Below are 20,187 nucleotides of genomic sequence, written 5' to 3'. Positions count from 1 at the left end.
GGTTTGGTATTAGCCAGAGGTGGCGCCCACGCTTATAGGTAGGAATGCCTGTGCACATGTTTGCCAATGTCATGTTTCCTATGCTTGTGCATGCGTACATGCATGGATGCACGCATATGAGCATTGTTGCTGTTGGGCCTGCATGATTGTCTGGACGCATTCTTGTATCTGTCTATGTATGATGTCTCAATCATTTTCCTACTGTCACCACGGCCGGAATTCAGTACCCTTCGTCAGTCCAGTGCTAAATTTCAATCCAATTTTATATGCTCAAATGAGAAAAGATCCATTTGACATTTGGCAAATTCATGGAGATGATTGATGCTGGTGCACGGCGACCAAGATCATTTGATCTGTGATAAATCAACTTTTTATAAGAGATCTTCTACCTTCCTAGATCACTTTTTTCAAAGAGATTTTCTACCTTCGACCATCTGCTCTTGGTTCTCTGTATCTTTCCTGCATCATGAATGGGGAGATGAGGTGACACCAACTGACGCTTATCATGCAAGTTCTCCTTAAAGTGGTGATTTGTCTTCGACAGATTGCTCCAGTTTCTTCTTTTGCAGTAATGCGATGATAACATCACCCTCGGGTAGAGGGCAATTATTTACCTGCAACCAGACTTTGTCATTAATCTAGAGTGTAAAACTCTAACGTCATACCTCTGTTCCAAGTATACTTTGGGGATGCAAATGGAATTGGATCTGGATCAAGCAAGCACGTTAGAGATTGGATGCTATCATGTGGTGGTTCAACAAAAACCAGCTGAACTTTGGATCTGTTGTAATTGCATATAGAGTAAGCATTTAAACAAAATATATTGGAGGATAAGATCGTTTTATTATTCCGATAGAAGTTGAGCACATTTATTAAAAAAGAATAGAGCTCTTAAGGCAGTATTTCCTGGGATTAAGGAAGCAAAATATACTGTTTTTTTCTAATGAAGAGAGATCTCATTTTGGTCTACCACCAGAGCCGTTTGCTCATATGATAGTCCCCATTTGAGCGCACCAAACAAACTTTGACCAACTTGGTCCGAGAGGGTTGGCCAATTTTGGCAGCGCATGTCTCCGGTCAAAGGGATGTAAGCGGAGCCAAGAGATTGTTGACTCATTCAACACATTTGAGGGCCCGTTTGAATAAACATGAAACTTTAATGAGATGGAACTTTAGTTCAAATTTGATCAAAAGTTTTGGAGCCATTATGGAACTTTAGTACTAGCATTAAAGTTCCACCTAAACAAGTAGAACTTTGATGTTGAGAGAAATTTTTTGTCGGTTAACTCTTGAATGTCTAAAGCAAAAGTTTCATGAAATCAAAGAAATGGGTAAGTGAAGGGTGAAACAAAAACTTCCAACAAAAAAAAAGAAACAAAAACTTCCAACAAAAGTTCACGCTTCTAAATTCTACTAGCAACCTTCAATCACTTCAAAATTAAATAAAAAAAGAAACAAGTACATACAAGATGCAGTCAACTGCGCATCTATGGTTCCACTATTTGGTAAAAGTGGAGTTAGTTTTCCACTTTTATCAGAAAAACAAATCTCTAGAGTTTCTTCCCTCTCAGAGTTGTGAAGTGGGTGATAAAACGAAACCCTTCTGCCTAAAAAAGTTACAACGAAGTAATAAAGCGTTTTTACATCGTAAATGAAGGGTTGATGCCGTTGCAAGGACCAGAATAAGAAAATCAGGGAAAGTAAGACACGAATTATAAAAACACAAGGTGGAGCAAAATAGTTCACCTTTCATCTTTTTAGGCTAATAACTTCCTTTGAGATTAAAATAGACGATAGGTAAAACTTATTCTCTCAAAACTTTATGCAAGTTTTTTTTAAAACGCATTCAGCGAACTAAAGAAAGAGCACAGGGCTCAAAAAAAAATGAAAGGCGCCCACCGTGGGGCTCGAACCCACGACCACAAGGTTAAGAGCCTTGCGCTCTACCGACTGAGCTAGACGGGCTGCGTTGATACCCGCAATCACGCATTAATAACTAAAACAAAAAATTTACAACAACTAAACACATTGATATATTCGTCGATTGAAATGATTATACTCATTTTTAGACGTCAAAGTATACTTGGGTTTCAGAAAAAACCTTTGTTAAACGCTATGCTATTCTTAGTGATTGAAAGATGTGAACAGGGAGGAATATTTTGTCAAAGGGGTTATAGTTTCAAAATTTTTATAGGTGTCGAAATATAAATTTTCAAAATTTATATATATATATATATATATATATATATTAAACTAATTTTTTTTAGATTTACATATAAATCTTTTAAAGTTTTTAAAATCTAAAAGAAGACTCAAGGCCCTTGCCGGCACCCCTTCCCTCTCTGCCCATGGATGCAAAGCCATCCCCTTCTCATTTGCTTTGAGTGTTGTTTATGCCACGGCTTGTAGTATAAATGAGTAGTACCCACATGTATTAAATTGAAAGGGCACCATGGGTGCGACACTTAGGCTTATTCATGACTAAGGTTACTTATAAAATTACTAAAATACATTCAACATAAACAACTTTTTATTTTGATATCATTTTGTCAGCCTTCTCAAGTATAATCAATGGTACTAATACATGTTTAAATATATTAAAATGAGTTGTTTTTTGTTAGTACCAAATGAGTTAATGGTGAAAATTGGTAGAAATTTAACAAAACCGAAGCATTTCTTCGAAACGATGTTGAAAATGTATGTATGCCTTTAATTATCGCCCAAATCACCGAGTTTATTTGCAGATTATGGTTGTGGATGAGAATGGGCATTGGTGGAGTTCGAAATGCTGACTGCGCATTGACCAGCAAGTCGTCCGTCATTAGGCCAATTCCTTGCTGTTTGAAATTAAGAGTTCGTATAATTCTTGTTTGATTGCTGATGGAACACATTGTTTTTATAATAGACTAAAGACTGTCTTGTTTCAGGCGTCCCTTGTTCCTAAGTAAAACTCGTTTTTGCCGTATCGTGTTTGATACCAAACATTCGATTACATTTTGTTGAGGGGCGGAGCAAGGTTTTTTTTTAGGGGTAAATGAAACGGTCTGTGGGTCTGGTCAAGAGAAATGACGGGTTGAACCAAACTATTTGATTTTTTCAATATAATTTTTTTTTCTAGGCTATGGTTCAAGCGAGCCCGCCCTCCCTCCGCCCCTATTTCCGTTCTTTTTTTTGCATATACATTGCGATCACCTATTACAGCAGAAATATATGTTTATATAGTCAGTAACGGAGTTAACAACATATATATATATATATATATATTTAAGATTCTCATTTGATAATAAAAACTTTTTAAGAGACTAATCTACTAGTCGCAATGGGCTACAACACTGAATCTAGTTAACGAATGGGCTCGGTGCAAGCACGCGCTCACCTGCGAGCCGGGCTCTGCACGCGTTCGCTCGCCTGATTCGTGCTTATACCAAACGTAGGATTCGGCCCGGCAAATCTCTCCTTCAAAAGCCGGGGGTTTCCGCATTTCTTTATTCTCTTCTTCTGCTTCCCAGTTTTCTGCTTCTGCCTTCCGGCGGAGCTCAGAGGCGGTGTCATTGGGGTATCCGCCCTCTGGTTCTCAGGTTAGGGTTTGGGCATCTGTGGACACTCCAGGCGAAGATTTGTTTGATGAAGGAGGCGCACTTCTGGCTCCATTTCCCGGCGATTTAAGGTATTCACGGAGATAGCTTTTGGGCAGAGCGCGCCGGGGAGTAAGATGATGTACGGGGACCAGCAGCAGCAGCAGCAGCAACAGCAGCCGCCGCCTCCGCCACTGCCACACATGCATCCGCAGCATCAGCCCGGTGGCGATTTTCACCGCGGGATGCCTATGAGGCCGCCGATGCCGCTGATGGGCCATGGGCCGGTTCATGGGGATTATATGCATGGGAATGCTCCGCTCCCGTACGATGGTTGGTTTCCTGGCTGATTGTTTTGTTTTAATGTTTGTTTGCCTGTGAGTAGTCGGTGGCCTGAGGGTTTAGGGTTCCTTTTAGCGGTGAGTAGTTTGTTGAGCTTCGTAGTTTTTGTTTCGGTCTGCTGCGGGAACTATACGAGAATGCGAATTGGTTCGAGCTAAGGACTACGCCTGCACCTTTGACGTTGTGTTTTCATTGTTTAGGCTCTAAAGTTGAAGTTTCACGAAAACTTGTCCTGTTATTTTTTTAAGCGTCTAAATGGTTGGGGACACCGTTTGTTTCATACCTAACCGTCTAGATAGTTAGTGGGTGTGTGGGTTTGTGGCTGAACACAAATTGCCAGAAGGAGGTCAGAATTCTGTTCGCTGCTTGTTGATTCCCGCCTTGGTTTGGTGAATGGGTCATCTTGGGCTAACGACATGGAGTCCGTCAGCGTGGATAATCAGCAGGATTCATCCTTTCTGTGTTGTGTATGATGGAGTTCTAAAAGGATGCTGACGTTTAGAGTTTGCTTGGAATGTTCCAATGCACTTTAATGTTGTCTACAAACAAAGATAAGAACGTTTTTTCGTAAGTTATTAGGTCCGGTAACATACGGAGAGCAAAGTATCGCTGTTGCTCATGGACGTGCATTCCTGGAAATTTGCTTCTACTGCCAAATGTCGTGAACCTGGGCAAGTTTTTTTGTTTATGATTGATTGGAATCAGTGTCGATGTTCTTAGAAAAGAAAGCAGTCATAGCAACTGTTTGCAAGTTTCAGGTGAAGCCTGTTGAGCTATTCAAGGCCTGCATTTCCTTAAGTACTCATTATTAGCGGAGAAGGGTTTCATGTGCATGTATGGCTTATCAGTACTAGTAGTATTTATTGCAAAAAGAATTAAAGATGGCATTTGCAGGTTGTCAGAGAAACTGTGTGCTATATCAGTATGGTTATTATGAAACAAAATAGTTATTGTGTGACCATTGATTAGTTTGATAAGCTAAAGTTGCCTGAACTCCGCTGTTCCTTTTCCATGCCACAGATGACATGTTAAACGGATTTTGGGAGGGTAGACAACTACTGTTATGATGGCCCTTTTCTTTAACGCAGATTGACTTCATTTTAGAAATTGTCTTCATGAAATATATGAATGTTGATGTTTGTTGTTTCAGCACATGGGGATGGGTTTGCTGCAAAAAGAATTAGGAAGCTTGTGCATCGCCGATCTGTTGACTATACAAGTACTGTTGTTCGATACATGCAGGTAAACCATTCTACTTTGGCTTCTTTAGTTTTTAATGAGTAAAAGCATAGCTTGGGACGTATCTTAATCATTGTCAAGGCACGATTTGGCAGGTCAACTTTGTGAGTTTGGCAGTATTTTTTGTTAACTATTGGTTTTCAAAGAGAAGCAACGAGTAACCTGTCAAAGAGAAGCCATAGTGCACCTCTCAGTGTATTTTTTTTTATTGCGTTTTTTTCCATTTTTTTCCATTTCTTCTTTTTTAATGTTAGAGACAGCATGGATCCACCTTTAAACTTAAATTATTTATTATCATTTTTATCATCATTAAGGCATCACTTTTATCTTGTTTCTTTAATGTCTTCTTATAATCCACCTTTAAACTTAAATTATTTATTGTCATTTTATCATCATTAAGGCATCACTTTTATCCTTTTATCTTGTTTCTTTAATGTCTTATAATCTTTTTAGTTTGTCATTGCTTTATTTTTACCTAATTTTTGGGTTTTTTTTTTTATTTTTCGAAAATTTACCAAGATTTTCCCAAAAAATTTCTGAGAAAAATACCTTGATCGAAAAATACTCGAGAAAAACCTCATTGTTAAAGACCCGAAAATGATGTTTGTGGCTATGGGTTAAAGTATGATTTTCCTCTTATGTTCCAGCTTGGCCATTTGATCGTATCTGGCATTTGAAAACAAGCAACAATAAGAATCAAACACTTTTTGTGCTGTCCTGCTGTGCATGAATCTTGTTGAGAGGTTACCGTGTCTTGCCTTTGGTATTTTCATTTAAGCACAATCAGTTCAAATGTCAAATAATGTATACTAAGTTACTTTAGTCTTCTTGCAGTGTCGAATGTGGCAGCGGGATATAAGAGATCGAACTGCATTGCAGCCTACTCCTGCTGCAGCCATAGATGTTAGTGCAGTTAACCTTTGGTTGATCTCTAAATCGAATGAATAAGCTACTTATTGTCTTCTTGTGCAGACATTATGTTATTGAACTTTGATTCTATGCAATGTTGTTTCTTGCAGTTGTTGCCACCAATTGCATACCTTGATAATCCTGCCACAAGTTTTGCAACTAAATTTGTCCATGCATCTACAAACAAAAATCGTTGCTCAATCAACCGTGTCTTGGTAAGTTTTGGTTTAATATCAATTCCTTTCCATGCATGTTATGTGAAATTATGTTTGTGCACAAGAAACACAAGTACTGTTTTCAAGTTTTTATTGGTGAGGTCTTCTGGGGCATTAATTGGAAAGCTTGTTTGCCCTAGATGGTTTCCAAACCAAAATTTTTCCTTCTAAAGATATCATAATAAAAGTATCACTAGGGCGAAAGCAAAAGCAAATATAAAAAAGTGGTAATTATACATCAGTTCTGGAGAACATATTCACATTAAAAGTGAGGGTTGTCAAATCCCCAAAACACATGCACAAGCCTCAGAGCCATCTAGCCGGAAAGTACATTTTTACAAAAGATAAGTTCTAGATACAAGGCCTGCATCCATTTCACCACAAGCCATGTCTGACTGGCACGGCAAAAAATATGTACACAATGAAACAGAAGGGTACAGCCATGCATTCTGGGCTCAATATTTCGCTTCAGAGGTTATCATTGAGATCACGTGAAAAGACACTAGAAGTTAAAGGCCAAGAATATATCATGTATTCGGTGGAAATACAAAATCTAACTAAGACCATAGAAGATACATATATGTACTGGTGTCTATCAGGATCAAACAGTCAAAATGTAATACTATGTACTGACACAATTCTTAATAAATGAAATTTGTGCTTATTTGGTGAATATCTCGAATTATGGAAGGAAATAATAGTTGCATCCAAAGAGAAATTATATTAAATTTTGGAATTGGGAATAAAACAACAATGTCTTAATGGAGGTAGTATAAAATATGATTTGTTGGATTTAATGGGCATTATGGATTTTTTAAATAATTTAAATAGGCATAGCCAGAAATTAAAACACTCAGATGGGGAAGCAGACAAAGATTCAGCTACTACTCCTGGGACTGATTTACCGAGAAATCAGGGGCTAGAGATATGTGGAAGGATGGGTATTTCCCAACCTTTTGGTTCAAAGGATTGGATAGCTATCAGTGATGAAGTTCAATCGCAACAAAATCCCTTGAAAACAAGTTTGGCATTAAAAAAATGTGAAAAGGATGGCATTTTTTAAAAGTTTTAAATGGCTGACTTATTTATCGTGTTTTATATGCCTTTTTTTTTCAGAAAAAATGTGTTTTTGTTACTATGATCAAAATGTAACCAGAATCAAATTGTGATATCATCTCATGATTTTTCCATATTTTCAAAATATTACTTTGATAATTTTAAGCATGTTTTCTATGTTTCGTTTTATTTTCTAATGAAAATACATGAAAACACATTATTTTGTCATCTCTTGTGTATTATCTATTTTATGATATCTTTCAAGTTTTAAAAATTCTAGATCTTGCTGATAATCTCTTGAGAAAAGCTTGTCTTGGAAGAAGTTTTGAGTAAAACCTTGCTGTTTGTAATATTGGTAATTATAGTTTCAACTGGGATGGGAAATTAATCATTCTGGATATGTTAATGTAAACACTCTCAAGGTTGGATAGTCTGTAAACATTAGTGCTAAATGAAGTAGGTTTAGGTCAATCAGCTTGTTCTTCCTTGGGAGCCTGCACATTCTTTTTCTTTTCCTATGTTATGGAGGTTCCAGGGATTGTTACCAAACTGGTGCATGCAGAACAATTGATCAGAAGGAATCGTAAGGAGTGCTAGAATTCCATAATCTGAATAACTTTTTCTGCCTTGTACAGATCGACTCTGATGACTGAGTTATTTTTTTATTTTCTTCAACTATAGGCTCTTTCTCTATAGGTCATGTTGCTGATTTTATCTTTCTTCCTCTTCCTTCTCCTCCTTTCACTTGCGAAAGTGGACACCTACAGGGAGGCGCCTTATCACAGGCTCTCAAAGTGGGGAATTTACTCTTTGGAATGGCCAGTCCTTTAATTTTGAGATGATCTTGCAGGTGCAAAGTGTTTCATCCCATTTCTGGCCACTGCTTGTTTGTTCGCTACTATGCTCTAATGCAGTATTTGCATGTCTCAATAGGCACATGACCAAGCAATCAGATCCATGGTGTGGAGCCACAATGAAAATTGGATGGTCACTGGTGATGATGGTGGATCAATCAAGTAAATCTTGTTTTTGAATTTAGTTCTCCAAACTGGATAATGCACCTTTTGGCTGGTAATACCAACCACAGATATTTTCTGCAGGTATTGGCAGACAAACATGAATAATGTGAAGGCAAATAAAAGTGCACATAGGGAATCTGTTCGTGATTTGAGGTTCGTCATTTGGCCAATCATTTTTCACCTATTTTTATATTTCTTGAACGATAATTTACTTTTCTCTGTCAATTAGTTTTTCAAGAACAGATTTGAAATTCTGCTCCTGTTCTGATGATACCACTGTCAAAGTATGGGATTTTGCTCGTTGCCAAGAAGAAAGGTCACTTGCAGGTAAACGTGCCTTGGATAATCACTTTTTAGGACAACCGTTCTTTTTTAAATCTGTCAGCAAGTTTCCTTTTTTTCCTTAGTATTCTGCTGCTTGATATTGGTATATTGCAAAGTAACATTCTCATGTTTAATTATTCTGAAAAATGGATACTCTTTGCAATTTTTTTTTCTGCTAGTAAGGACCTTGCAGTCTGTTTTTGTATGCATACAACATGTGCATCTATACGGCCAAGAAATTCTGGAAATGAGAATCTCTTTATGCATTCAATCTCTCACTCGAAGTTCTGGAGTCATTGTCAAAAAATGTAAAATTGCTAAAGAGATACATGCAGAAAATGTAAAAATTATTATTTGGCAGATTTTAATACACATTAGCTATTGTTGGCTTTTTAACATGAAAGCCCTAAGAAGTTCAAAGTTTTATATTTATGCAGTGAGAGCATGTGTCTGTTCAGGCAAGTTATGTGTCTTTTTGGGATGTAAAAAAGACCATATTATTGCTCAAAGTCTAAATGGCAGCCAATGATGATGGGTTAATATGATGGCACAATTGTATGAAATGAGACACTCAATTGCCATTGCTACCTGCATGTTTACATCCCACAACTTTGGCAAACACTAGAGGAACTGGATGGTCATAAATGTTTCTCCTGTTCCATTTCTAGGGTATTGGCCAACAGCAGCCGAAGGAAAACTCAAGTTCTTAGAAGCTGATTTCTGATTTCTAATGTGGGATAGATCACAAACCTGATAACAGAACAAGATAGAAGCTGGAAGCCGTAGGAAGTACTTGCAGTTCCAACCTACGTGCATAGCTGTTTCCTCTGCCAAAAATTATTGGCAGCATCTTCTGGCAAGTTGATACTTGATAGTCTTTGTCCTTGAGATTTAGCTGGCCATATCTTGCATATGGTGAGGATCCCTATATCTGGAAAGGATGCATTTGGGTAGAGGTGACACCTTTGGTTCAACAAGGAATCTCTCATAAAAAGGATCTAAGGAATGTTTCAGCAGCTCTAGCGAGCTTAATGTGAATATTAGCTCCATTAGCAGCAACAAGTATTAGTAGTAGTGGCCTGTATTTGTTGATACATATTATATTGTACCTTTTGGTCTCTTCAATCATGAAGACAAGGGGACTACACCAGTCATCATGTGCCTTTCTTAAAGGGTTGGAGCCCTTTAATCTGCAGATTTCTGAAGTCTTGTAGAGCTCTAACTAATGGGAAACTGATCTTTTTTTTTTGTGTTTGTTATATGTTTCTCTAGCCGGAGAGGTTCCTGAGATTTTTATGCCTCTTGCCATTTTCCTTCAAAAGCAAAATGTTTGATGAGTATGAAATTAATCGTTGCTAACTTGCTATAATATTTATTTCTGTACCAACTTAAGATGTGCGTTTGGGAAAAGTATAATAACTATTATCCTATGTTGTTAAGGCCTCGCTTAGGCATGGACTAAGCGTGAGTCCACACCCATCACCTAAGTCCTCTACTTGGCGACGGGATATGTGTTGGCGCTTAGGCTGGCCTAGGCTCCAACATGCCTAGTCCACGGGAAAGTGAAAAGTCACATTCCCTTTCAATTATGGAGAAATCAGGCTGGGGGATCACCCCTACTTTATTGAGTCCCTTTCAAATAAAGTTTCTTAATTGAGTATATATCGTTATGTACTTTATGTTGTATTGATGATGTATTTTTATGTATTGTTATGCTGGTTATGCTGTTATATGTATACTGTTATATTACATACTGTTAGTCACTTAGTTTGTTATATAGTATTGGGATATCTCATAGCTGTTATATGTATACATTAGTATGTACTTGTATCATATATTTTTATGTATTGTTAATTTGTTATACCTGTTATAAACTTATATATGTAGACTATTATGTTAAATTGTATTGTAATACAATTTGTTATTCCTGTTATATGTAGTGTAATACGTGTTATATGTATATACCGTTATACAATGTGTTATACTTGTTATATAGGATTGCATCAACCTATTATATGTATATACTGTTAGCCTCTTATATAATATGTAGACTGTAGTATTGTGGTACCTGTTATGTGTACACGTCAGTATGGTTATGTACTTATATGTATTGTTACTGTTGTGTAACTTATATGTATACTGTTATCAATTGTTAGGTTTTTTTATTATATTATGTCTTTCTTTATGTTCAAATGGATTAAATCTTCTTGCGGATTTACATTCCTTCTTCTAGAGATTAGATTTAGTTTCTTGCGGATACACCTTCTTTATCAATAATTTATCTTCTTTCTGCTTTGTTATGATAAACAAAATGTAACCAAAGAATCTCGGATGTTTGATTTTAACTCAGGCAGGTCATGGATGGGATGTGAAGAGTGTTGATTGGCACCCAACAAAGTCCTTGCTTGTTTCTGGTAGATATTATGTGAAGATTTTTTGCCTCAGGATGGCTTTATGTGATTCCAAATTTTGTTCCTTATTTCTTGTATATTGTTTTAGGTGGAAAAGACAACCTTGTGAAACTTTGGGATGCAAAAACAGGGAGAGAACTCTGTTCTTTGTAAGTAGCATCATGCGTTCAGTCTCTTATTCTTTTAAGTTTGGATTTTGCAAGACAATATTGACATGTTTCTTGTTCGTCTTCCAAGTCATGGACACAAGAACACTGTGCTTTGTGTCAAATGGAATCAAAATGGAAATTGGGTGCTTACAGCTGGAAAAGACCAGATCATTAAGGTAGATAATGATGCTTCCTCCATCAGTTCCTCTTATGTGTTTGATACCTTAACTTTGGTTATTTACTTTTCCTGCTTATTATAATAAATTTCAGTTCCGTGGTGTGGATGCATTTCTATAATCTATCCTGACTTGTTTTCCTGTTAGGCCTTTCAATTTTTATATGAATATAGATAAAATAAATTAATAATACTCAAGCTAAGAGTGGATGCTCATAGCAACTTTCTGAGCTATTTGAGCAATCTGGTAGAAATCTTTTGTTGACTTGCTGGCTAGTGAAATGCTGGTTAGCTGCTTGTGAATTTCGTGAATATCTTTTTCTTTGCTATATGTGGTTTCTGAATAAGCATTTGTGAATGTGGAAATTAGTGTTTTATTTATTTTTGGCATTTTCCCAGAATGTATTGCCCATCCCAGCTCTCAAAAACAAGGGTGGTAAATGGTAATACGTAGTAACTTTTACAAGTGCTTAGGATTCAGATATAATATTTGTTATGTATGTTACATGACTTTAGGTTGTGTGTCGCCTCTCAAGGGCAAAGATTTGCTGTATATATTAATAGAAAGCAAGTGTATACACGTATTTCTTGAAACATAGGTTAATCCGTCGCACAATGTTGACATTGTTATTGCTATAGCACTTTTGGTATTTCTGGTGCCACGCTAGGTTGGCCCATTTCCCATTTAAGTCCATTCATCAACATTGGAGAAGCCCTGTTCATGGTAATCACAACTAATGGCATTGTGGATCTGAATGCAAGTTAACTTTTTTTTTTATACTGTAAATGTGCTTTTGTTTCTTGCACTGTTCCACTGTATTTCATTGTCAGATTACATCTATACTTGCTGTATGCTATGCTTGACATACTGGATTGTGATGGTTTTAATATAAAGTATAAACTAATATACTTGTTCTGACTTTCCTTCCTTATTCTTGTTTTATTTACGTTTACAAGGGAAAAGTTTCAACAAAGAATTGTTGGGGTGAAGGCTCTTTTCTGTAAAAGCAATTTTTTGTTACAAATTCGAGATTCAACATTTTCCTGTTAATTGTAATTATAATTTTTTTAAGTTTTGCTTTCATTATTATCAGGTTATAGCCATTAACTTCCGACTTGCTGTTTGTGATGTTGCAGCTTTATGATATAAGGGCCATGAAGGAGCTTGAATCTTTCCGTGGGCATCGTAAAGATGTGACAGGTGAATATTCTGTTGTATTAGTTAAGCCTCTGCTTTGCCATGGTGGCTGAAAAGTCTTCTGAATGAATCATTACAAGATGGATATATGGCACTTAGCATGGATAAGAGAAACATGGCATTGAACCTAAACGCAAGATAGGGAGAGGGTTGGGACAGATGAAAGGAAGAGAAAGAATTTGGGACATGCTAACGCTAAAGTAGCTAGGTTCACAGTTCACGTGAATTATTTAAAAATATATATAAATTATTTATGAAAAGCAAAAAAGTAAAATTCATGATAAGCGGTTTCGAAACTAGTCTCTTAAAATAGAAACTTTATGTGTAAATGTGCGTGTGGGAGATCATTAGTTTTGTATGCCTTTGTTTATGTACAGAATGTCAAGGTTGTATTGAATTGGGCCAATATGAGATTTTACTTTTCCCTTTTTTTCTTTATCACATCCACTTCACACACAATACTTTGACCAAGGAGGCATGATTGATGAAAATCTAACCTAGTCATAAGCTTCCTTCTGTTCATAATAGAAGCATGCTGCCTTTCTTTGATCCACTTTCCCAGGCAGGAGCAGTGTTGCGTCCATCTGTGCCTTTTGTTTGATTGATTCTTTTGACACTTTATTTTGATGGCTCCTGTATGCAGCATTGAACTCATACAAGGAGTAGTTTGCCTAATTGTATCCTGTAATGTTTTGGTCCTTGAATCTTCATGTCCCTCTGTATAGGAAGACTGTACATTCCTGTTCATGTCAAATGACAAATGTTGCTCCTTTCCTGCTGGGGATAGCTATACTTTAAACCAATGGACTCTTTGTTTGTGAGGTAGGAAATGATCTGGTGAACATCTTATTTATGTAATGATTTTCCAAGGAAAGCTTACCCATGTCGGATATGGGACGATATATTAAATGATGAAAATTATTAGGAGATGGGAAGAAATTTTCTAGGAAAAACAAAATGGAAAAATTTTGTTGGTGACTAAGAAAGCATTGGAAATGCACAATTAAGTCTTAAGACAATGTTTTTTCACATCCAGGAGCTGCTGATAGTTACTTTAAAATGAAAACAGGTTTGGATGCTCTTTTCCTATGTCCAGATCCGTCTACTAGATTGTCATCTGACCAGTATATATATATGCAGCTTAATATTTGTTCTTCATGGAATTTCGCTTAAAGTTATAGTTTGTTGATCTTCTTCTTCTTGTCCAAGGCATGTACTTGGGCCTTTGATTTTAAATTTGTAATGGTGCAAGTTACAACAATATTCTCCACTTTTCTGCAGCTTTGGCATGGCATCCCTTCCACGAGGAGTATTTTGTGAGTGGAAGTTTTGATGGCTCCATCTTCCATTGGGTTGTGGGGTAATCTCATCTCTTGGTTAAGAAAACTTTTGAAACGAAATCTTTGTATGATTAGCCTTTTCTCTTTAATTTTCCTGTATGGGCTGCAAGAAATATGGATGCACGGTTTTTTGGTGCAGTGGCTTCCTTTGCACCTTATGAGCTCTCATTTTATTGTGCATTTAGTTGTTTCTTTTAGAACTTATCAATATTGCCTGGCTATCTAAGCTTTGTTGCTTACCTCAGGTCCTTATTAGACGTTTCTTTTGCATTTTATTGAGCAGGCATGAAACACCTCAAGTTGAATTACATAATGCACATGAAAATAGTGTCTGGGACCTTGCGTGGCATCCTGTTGGCTATCTCCTTTGCAGGTATTGCTTTACTTCTATTTGTTGATCTAGACATTTAAGTTTCAGTGCGGACCTTATCTCTTGTCCTTGATGATGTTCTATTTTTTCAGTAAAGCATTCTGTTTACCTTCCGATAAACACACTTATTCTGGTAATCATTGTCAATTAGTGAATTAATTACTGTTTTTTAATCCATTATAGATACTAGTAAAGTAGTTATGGCTATGGACTCATTTGTCACCTGGCCAAGCATGCTACTATTCTAATTGAATCATCCCATTATAACTGAAGGCATATTATAAACAGAAGGTCTCATTTTGATGACATGCATGATGATTGAAATGTAGTACTTGAATTTTACTCTCATAGTGACGGTTGTTTGGGTGGCTGAATTCCAAATTGGTCCAAAAAATGCAAGGTGGCACAATAGTACAAGCTTATTGAGCCACTCTCAAAGGTAACATAATTGAAGTTTAAGAGAGTGCATTCCTTTGTCAACTTTTTTGCTAAATATGTCACGAGCACGGTTACATATGTTGGCCTTTTTCAACAAAAAAATCAAGAACACTGGAAAATAACAAAAAACTAAAATGGGAAAAACTACAGAAAAACCATAATAGAAAACACATTTTTAAATTTTATTGCATTTTCCATTTTCTCCCAAAAAGATTATTTTTTGAGATTTATTTTCACCTGTTATTAGATCTTTTGAATGTGATCAATGTTTTTGTATGAAAATTAGTAAAAAACCAAATTTTTATTTTCTTATTTTGTATATATGTTGCATTTTGGATTCTGCAGATTTTTCCAAGAAAAACAGGCTTCTTGATTATGCCTGAAAAGGATCATCCATAAAAACCTGAGAACGATATTTGTGGATGATCATTGATACGTATGGGGAGAAATTTCGTGAGGTGGGTGATAATGAAATGCCTAGGTTGCTACACGAGAAATCACATGATTGAGTTCCAGTTGTTTGGAATCCTGATTTCCTGGTCATTTTACTTTAAAATATACTGGCCTACCATTTTTTACATAGCATTTTCATTTTATTAAGTTTCAGTTCTGTACCAATTTATTAGTATTTTGAATGATCCAACATCACTTGCTTAATAGCTACTTGCTTCCCTTTCTAATTCTAAATTTTGGAACAATGGCTTCCTTATTCTGATCCTCATGCTGCTGTCCACGTTTAATTCCTTTCCCATTCTAGCGATCTGATGCTTATGTGTTGCTGTACTGTGTATTCACTTTATACTTGCACACCACTGGTCTATATCAATGTTGTGAAATGCATGCTGCAATTCATGCCATTTGGGTCCAAAATAAGATATATATTAAAATTTTTCATAAAACTATAGTGTTCGTTTTAGAAAATTGGAAAAGGTAGATTCTAATAATCTGGTTCATGGGAAGCTGATATTAGCTAGGAAAATGAAATTCCAGTTTCATATTTGGATTACTCTGAATAGCAGACGTATTTTCACGAGGAATTATTCAAACCTAATGACAGAGGCCATTCCAACTGCTTAAAATGAGAACAAAACAAATAAACCTTGAGGTTATATTGTACTCCTCAAAGAACTCAATAGTCATAAAGATTTTAAACAGAAGAAATATTTTGTGTACTTTGGGAAGGTTAAAAAATGCTGCCTACATGAAAAAGAGGCCCTGTGTTTAGGCACATTTTATTAGACTCACTTGTGTATTTTTTAACAAACCTTGTTCATACCGTATGTCCATAATGTAAGACACAAGTGGTTTCCTACAAGCTACAGTGATACAGGAGAGCTATATCACATGGGTGTGCAATTTGGTGTCACACCAGTCCCAATGCAATGCTTCTACTGGTGTAGGTGCTGCTTGGACAAGGCAATGTTTCCAAAGATACAAAGAAAAAAGGGGAGGAGAAAGTAGGAGGGGAAAGCATTAAGAAGGGAGAAGAGGAAAAGGATGGTTTTCTGGGAGAAGGGTAGGGGAGGGGGGGTTGGTGGGGGGAGATGAAGGAGGGCATATTTACCCGTGGTGGAGGCAGCAACAGCGACTGACCATGGGTGGCAGTGAAAAGGGAATGGATGACAGGAGTAGGGCCCTATGCATTTGAAACATGGATGTTCTTTTTGCCTAAGAACTTTTCTTAACAATTTCCAGGGAGACTAATTTTACAATTTATGAAAAGTTTCTTTTAACATCTTACATCCTTAATTTTAAAGTTTCTTTTATCACAATTTGCAAAAGCGGTTTGATTTGCAATCTGCAATTTTTTTTTTGTTTTACTTTTAATTTTTCCGGACACCTGCATCCATACTTGCTTCCATGTGATACAACGCCCAGTCACACCCCCAAAACTTGTAAACTGCTTCAAGATAGGCACAGTAACTTGCCTTCCCCCTGTCTAATCAACAACTGTACTTGCCTTCAAAGCAATTCTTGGTCTGAAGTTGGAGCATTTTTCATCATTAAGTGTGAGATTTTACTAATCATTGTGGGCTGTGCATGGTTAAGTTTTTGAGAACTCATTTCAAAGAGCCAGGTTCGGTCTTTTAGTTCTTTGCCACATGCTGTATGTAGGCATTTGCCTTCCCCATATAAAACAATGAAAAATTCCTATTTCATGTCAAACTAAATTACTATATTTTTAGCACTTATTTAGCTTGGGTTAGGCCTTTGCAGTTTCTGGTGTGTTATGTGTTCCTCATGGCAAGGAGACAGGCTAGTGTTTCCTTATACAGTGGCTCTTTTTTCAAGGACTTTAATGCAAAGCCTTCTGTGTGACGAATTGGACTTGAAACCAGAGTTAAATAACACATCCAATTCATTTTTGAACTCCAGATTCTTCTTTTTTGTTCTTTTTTCCATATAAATATATCATGAACAGAATCTTGCTCTCCATAAGTGAATACATAAGTAAATAGTTAGACGGCTTTTTAAGTACTTGTTTTTCTCATCTCTCGATTGTGCTTCAGTTGAGTACTGGGACACCGTTCAAGGCTACTGAAAAATGGATGATTATGAGGTCATTTGTCCTTTTTCTTTTGCAGTGGTAGCAATGACCACACAACCAAGTTTTGGTGTCGGAATAGGCCTGGAGATCCTTCTCGTGACAAACATAACATTGGTACGTTTAGAAGTGTTAAATAATCTTCTGGATGATGTCTGGATAATGGTCTTGCCCTGGTTATTTCTTGATCAGCATAGATATTGTTTGATATTGATTTAGACTCCATCACATAGATTGTGTGTTAAGTAACTGGTGACTTGTGATCAGGTTCTGGAGAACTAGGTGCAGCAGCACCTGGTCGTTTTGCTGGTAATTTCCCAGTTCCTGATGCCCCACCTACTCCAGGACCGTTTGCAGCTGGGCTTGCTCGAAGTGATGGAACAATTCCTGGTGTTGGGACTGCAATGCCCTTTGCAATGTTGCCCCTTGATGGATCAGATCAAGGAGAACAAAGGCATCCAATTCCGGTATCAAACCCCATGTTAGCACCGCATCCTCCATCTGTACCTCACCCATCACTTTTACAACCTACCCAACAAGGATACCCACAAGTTCCTCAACAGATACCAGGACAACACCAGCATCAACCGCTTCAACCACCTATGATGCCTCTACCTCCGACAACATTGTCTCAGTTGCAGCCTCCTTCACAATTACCATTGCTTGCTCATCCTTCTCATTTATCTCGTCCTCCACCCATCCAATTTCCTTCTCTGTCAGTGCCTGCAAGCACTCCATCTAATGCACTATCCATGTCCATGCAATCAATGTCAGTCTCACTTCCACTACCAATGCCTGGGTCAGCTTCTGATTCTGTGTTACCCCGGCCAACATCTTTGCAGTCAAACAATTACCCACCTGTTCTTGCTATGCCTGGACAAGGACTGCACAGTTCAGCCACTCAGATTCCTCAATTGCCACAGCCACCTCTTGGCATGAATCAAATTATTGCAGGCCCAATGGCTGGTAGTAGTGTTCCACCTGCAATTAGTAATTTTTCAAGTGGAATGACGAATACACATGTTACATCAAGCACTGCTGCAGGGCAGGCATTTGCTGTTAGTGGTGTTTTCAGCCGACCACAATCTGGGCAACTGGCACCTGTTCCAGGGATTAACGCCTACCAGGTACTTTGAGAATCAGTGCTTTTTATTGTCAATTTATGTCCCATCATGCACTAAGAGGGAGTAGATTTGTTTATTATGCATTTATTGCATATCCATATCCAATTTTACTAGCACAGGTGGAACCAACTGATGTGTTCTTAGAGTGGGTCCTGTCTGGAGAAGTTGATATCCAGCGTCAAAAATATCAAATAGTCGGGCTTTCCTTTGTTTGATGAAATTGAATGGCAGCGTCCTTTGCTGAATTAACAACCGTGAAAATCAAAGTATGGTATCAAATCAAGGAGTTCAAACCTCTATTGGACCAAGGGCAAGAGTAAAATGGACTCATGTGGCGCATTAAGTTATTAACAGTACTACAATTATCAATAACAAGGCTTATTAAGATTAAGACAAGAAACAACAAACTTTTTTTGCACACAGTAAGTTAAATGGGACGGACCATACATTGCTCTGTTACTGAAAGAGAGCTATCCTAATGGTTCATATGAGACAATAAAATATGAGAACTTCTTGATTGCCCCAGTATTTTACTGTGGCCTTTCTACAGAGTAAAGTCAAAGTGGAAGATTTTGCAGTGTTATCAAGGGTGCGCGATCTCAGCAGCACCCACCTTGTATCCAGTGTTTGAACAAATCTGCCGTGTTATTTGGTCCTCCAACATGATAATTCACGATCAGGGTTTCAGGATGTTGTAGCCCGTCTTAAACTTCTTTTCACCGTTTTCACTGGGGGCCTGAAAGACAGCCGTCCACACTAGCGGAAGCAAAGAGTAGCCTCTTTCGGTTGGTTTGCCTGCTGAAGGTGGAAATGGCAAACTATTTTGAGACGTGCACTTCATTGCAGCGTTTGTTTTGTAGTTCTGTACTAGACCAGCTGCAGATTTCTTAACCTGAATCTCATTACCGTCTTGGTTCTTTTCTGCTTATGCTCCATTTCATGTACGTGATAGAGAATTAACATGATTTGGCAAGCAATGCTTGGTTCTCTATGCTAGTGCTTTGTTATTGGTTGTGGATATGTATCTTATACGACAAAGGTGTTGCGTTCGTGCAGACAGGAATTCCAAGCATGATGGACATGCGCCCAGCCAGCATGGCTCTTCCTCCAAACATCAGCCTTCCTCCTGGCCCACCACCTCATTCACGTGGATCAACATCATAAGCCATTATATATTCATGGCCAATTTTTGTTCTTATATAAAGAAAAGAAATAGAAAAGCAAGAACTAGCCTTAGTTGTTAGTTCTTTTCTTTTTCCTTTTCCCCTTTTTGTCTTGTGTAACTTAGCTAATGTGGTCTTTTCTTTCCCATTCGTTTTCATCTGTAACATACATCGTTTGACAGAGCTGGTCGACTTTAACCAAGATGTCGCCAGTTCAAAACCTTTGGGCGACACATTCTCCAGCTTGACTGTCAAATGCAGAGGATAACAGTTAATGTGCGTCTTTTGTTGTCTTCGTGTAACTTAGCTAATGTTCCGATTCGTTTTCATCTGTAACATACATCATTCGACAGAGCGGGTCAACTTAACCAAGAGGTAGCGCGTTCAAAATCCTTTGGACGACACGTTCTCCTGCTGACTGTCAAAACAGGGTATAATAGTTAAGTTGCGTCCTTGCTTGGTAGACTTCGTATGAACAATTTAGTTGACTTGGATGCTTCAAAACGGAGAGCGGAACGTATATTTTCTGGGGGCGGTTAAAGGAAATCGTTTTTAAGTTTCAAAGGTAAAAGTCCACTCACCTTGAAATCTGGTG

At 37.5% G+C, this 20,187-nt stretch overlaps 1 protein-coding gene and 1 non-coding gene across 2 annotated transcripts; one reads left to right on the top strand and one right to left on the bottom strand.

Annotated features, from left to right (window-relative positions):
* Positions 1–1,892: 1,892 nt before the first annotated feature.
* On the bottom strand, positions 1,893–1,965 carry TRNAK-CUU (transfer RNA lysine (anticodon CUU)). Its single transcript has one exon. It is a non-coding gene; the product is annotated as a tRNA-Lys (tRNA).
* A 1,493-nt stretch (positions 1,966–3,458) lies between these two features.
* On the top strand, positions 3,459–19,894 carry LOC116263181 (flowering time control protein FY). Its single transcript, XM_031642809.2, has 17 exons — positions 3,459–3,908; positions 5,068–5,159; positions 5,991–6,059; positions 6,176–6,280; positions 8,091–8,186; positions 8,270–8,352; positions 8,437–8,508; positions 8,585–8,682; positions 11,034–11,093; positions 11,179–11,239; positions 11,328–11,415; positions 12,552–12,615; positions 13,894–13,972; positions 14,236–14,325; positions 17,346–17,422; positions 17,573–18,432; positions 19,486–19,894. The coding sequence occupies exons 1-17, from the start codon at positions 3,713–3,715 to the stop codon at positions 19,591–19,593; spliced, it is 2,298 nt and encodes a 765-aa protein (XP_031498669.1). The 5' UTR covers positions 3,459–3,712; the 3' UTR covers positions 19,594–19,894.
* The last annotated feature ends 293 nt before the right edge of the window (positions 19,895–20,187 follow it).

The sequence above is a fragment of the Nymphaea colorata genome, chromosome 1 (assembly GCF_008831285.2).
Source record: "Nymphaea colorata isolate Beijing-Zhang1983 chromosome 1, ASM883128v2, whole genome shotgun sequence".
In the NCBI taxonomy this organism is placed as follows: Eukaryota; Viridiplantae; Streptophyta; class Magnoliopsida; order Nymphaeales; family Nymphaeaceae; genus Nymphaea; species Nymphaea colorata.
The sequence above is the reverse complement of the archived record's forward strand: the minus strand, read 5'-3'. Positions and strand labels throughout refer to the sequence as shown.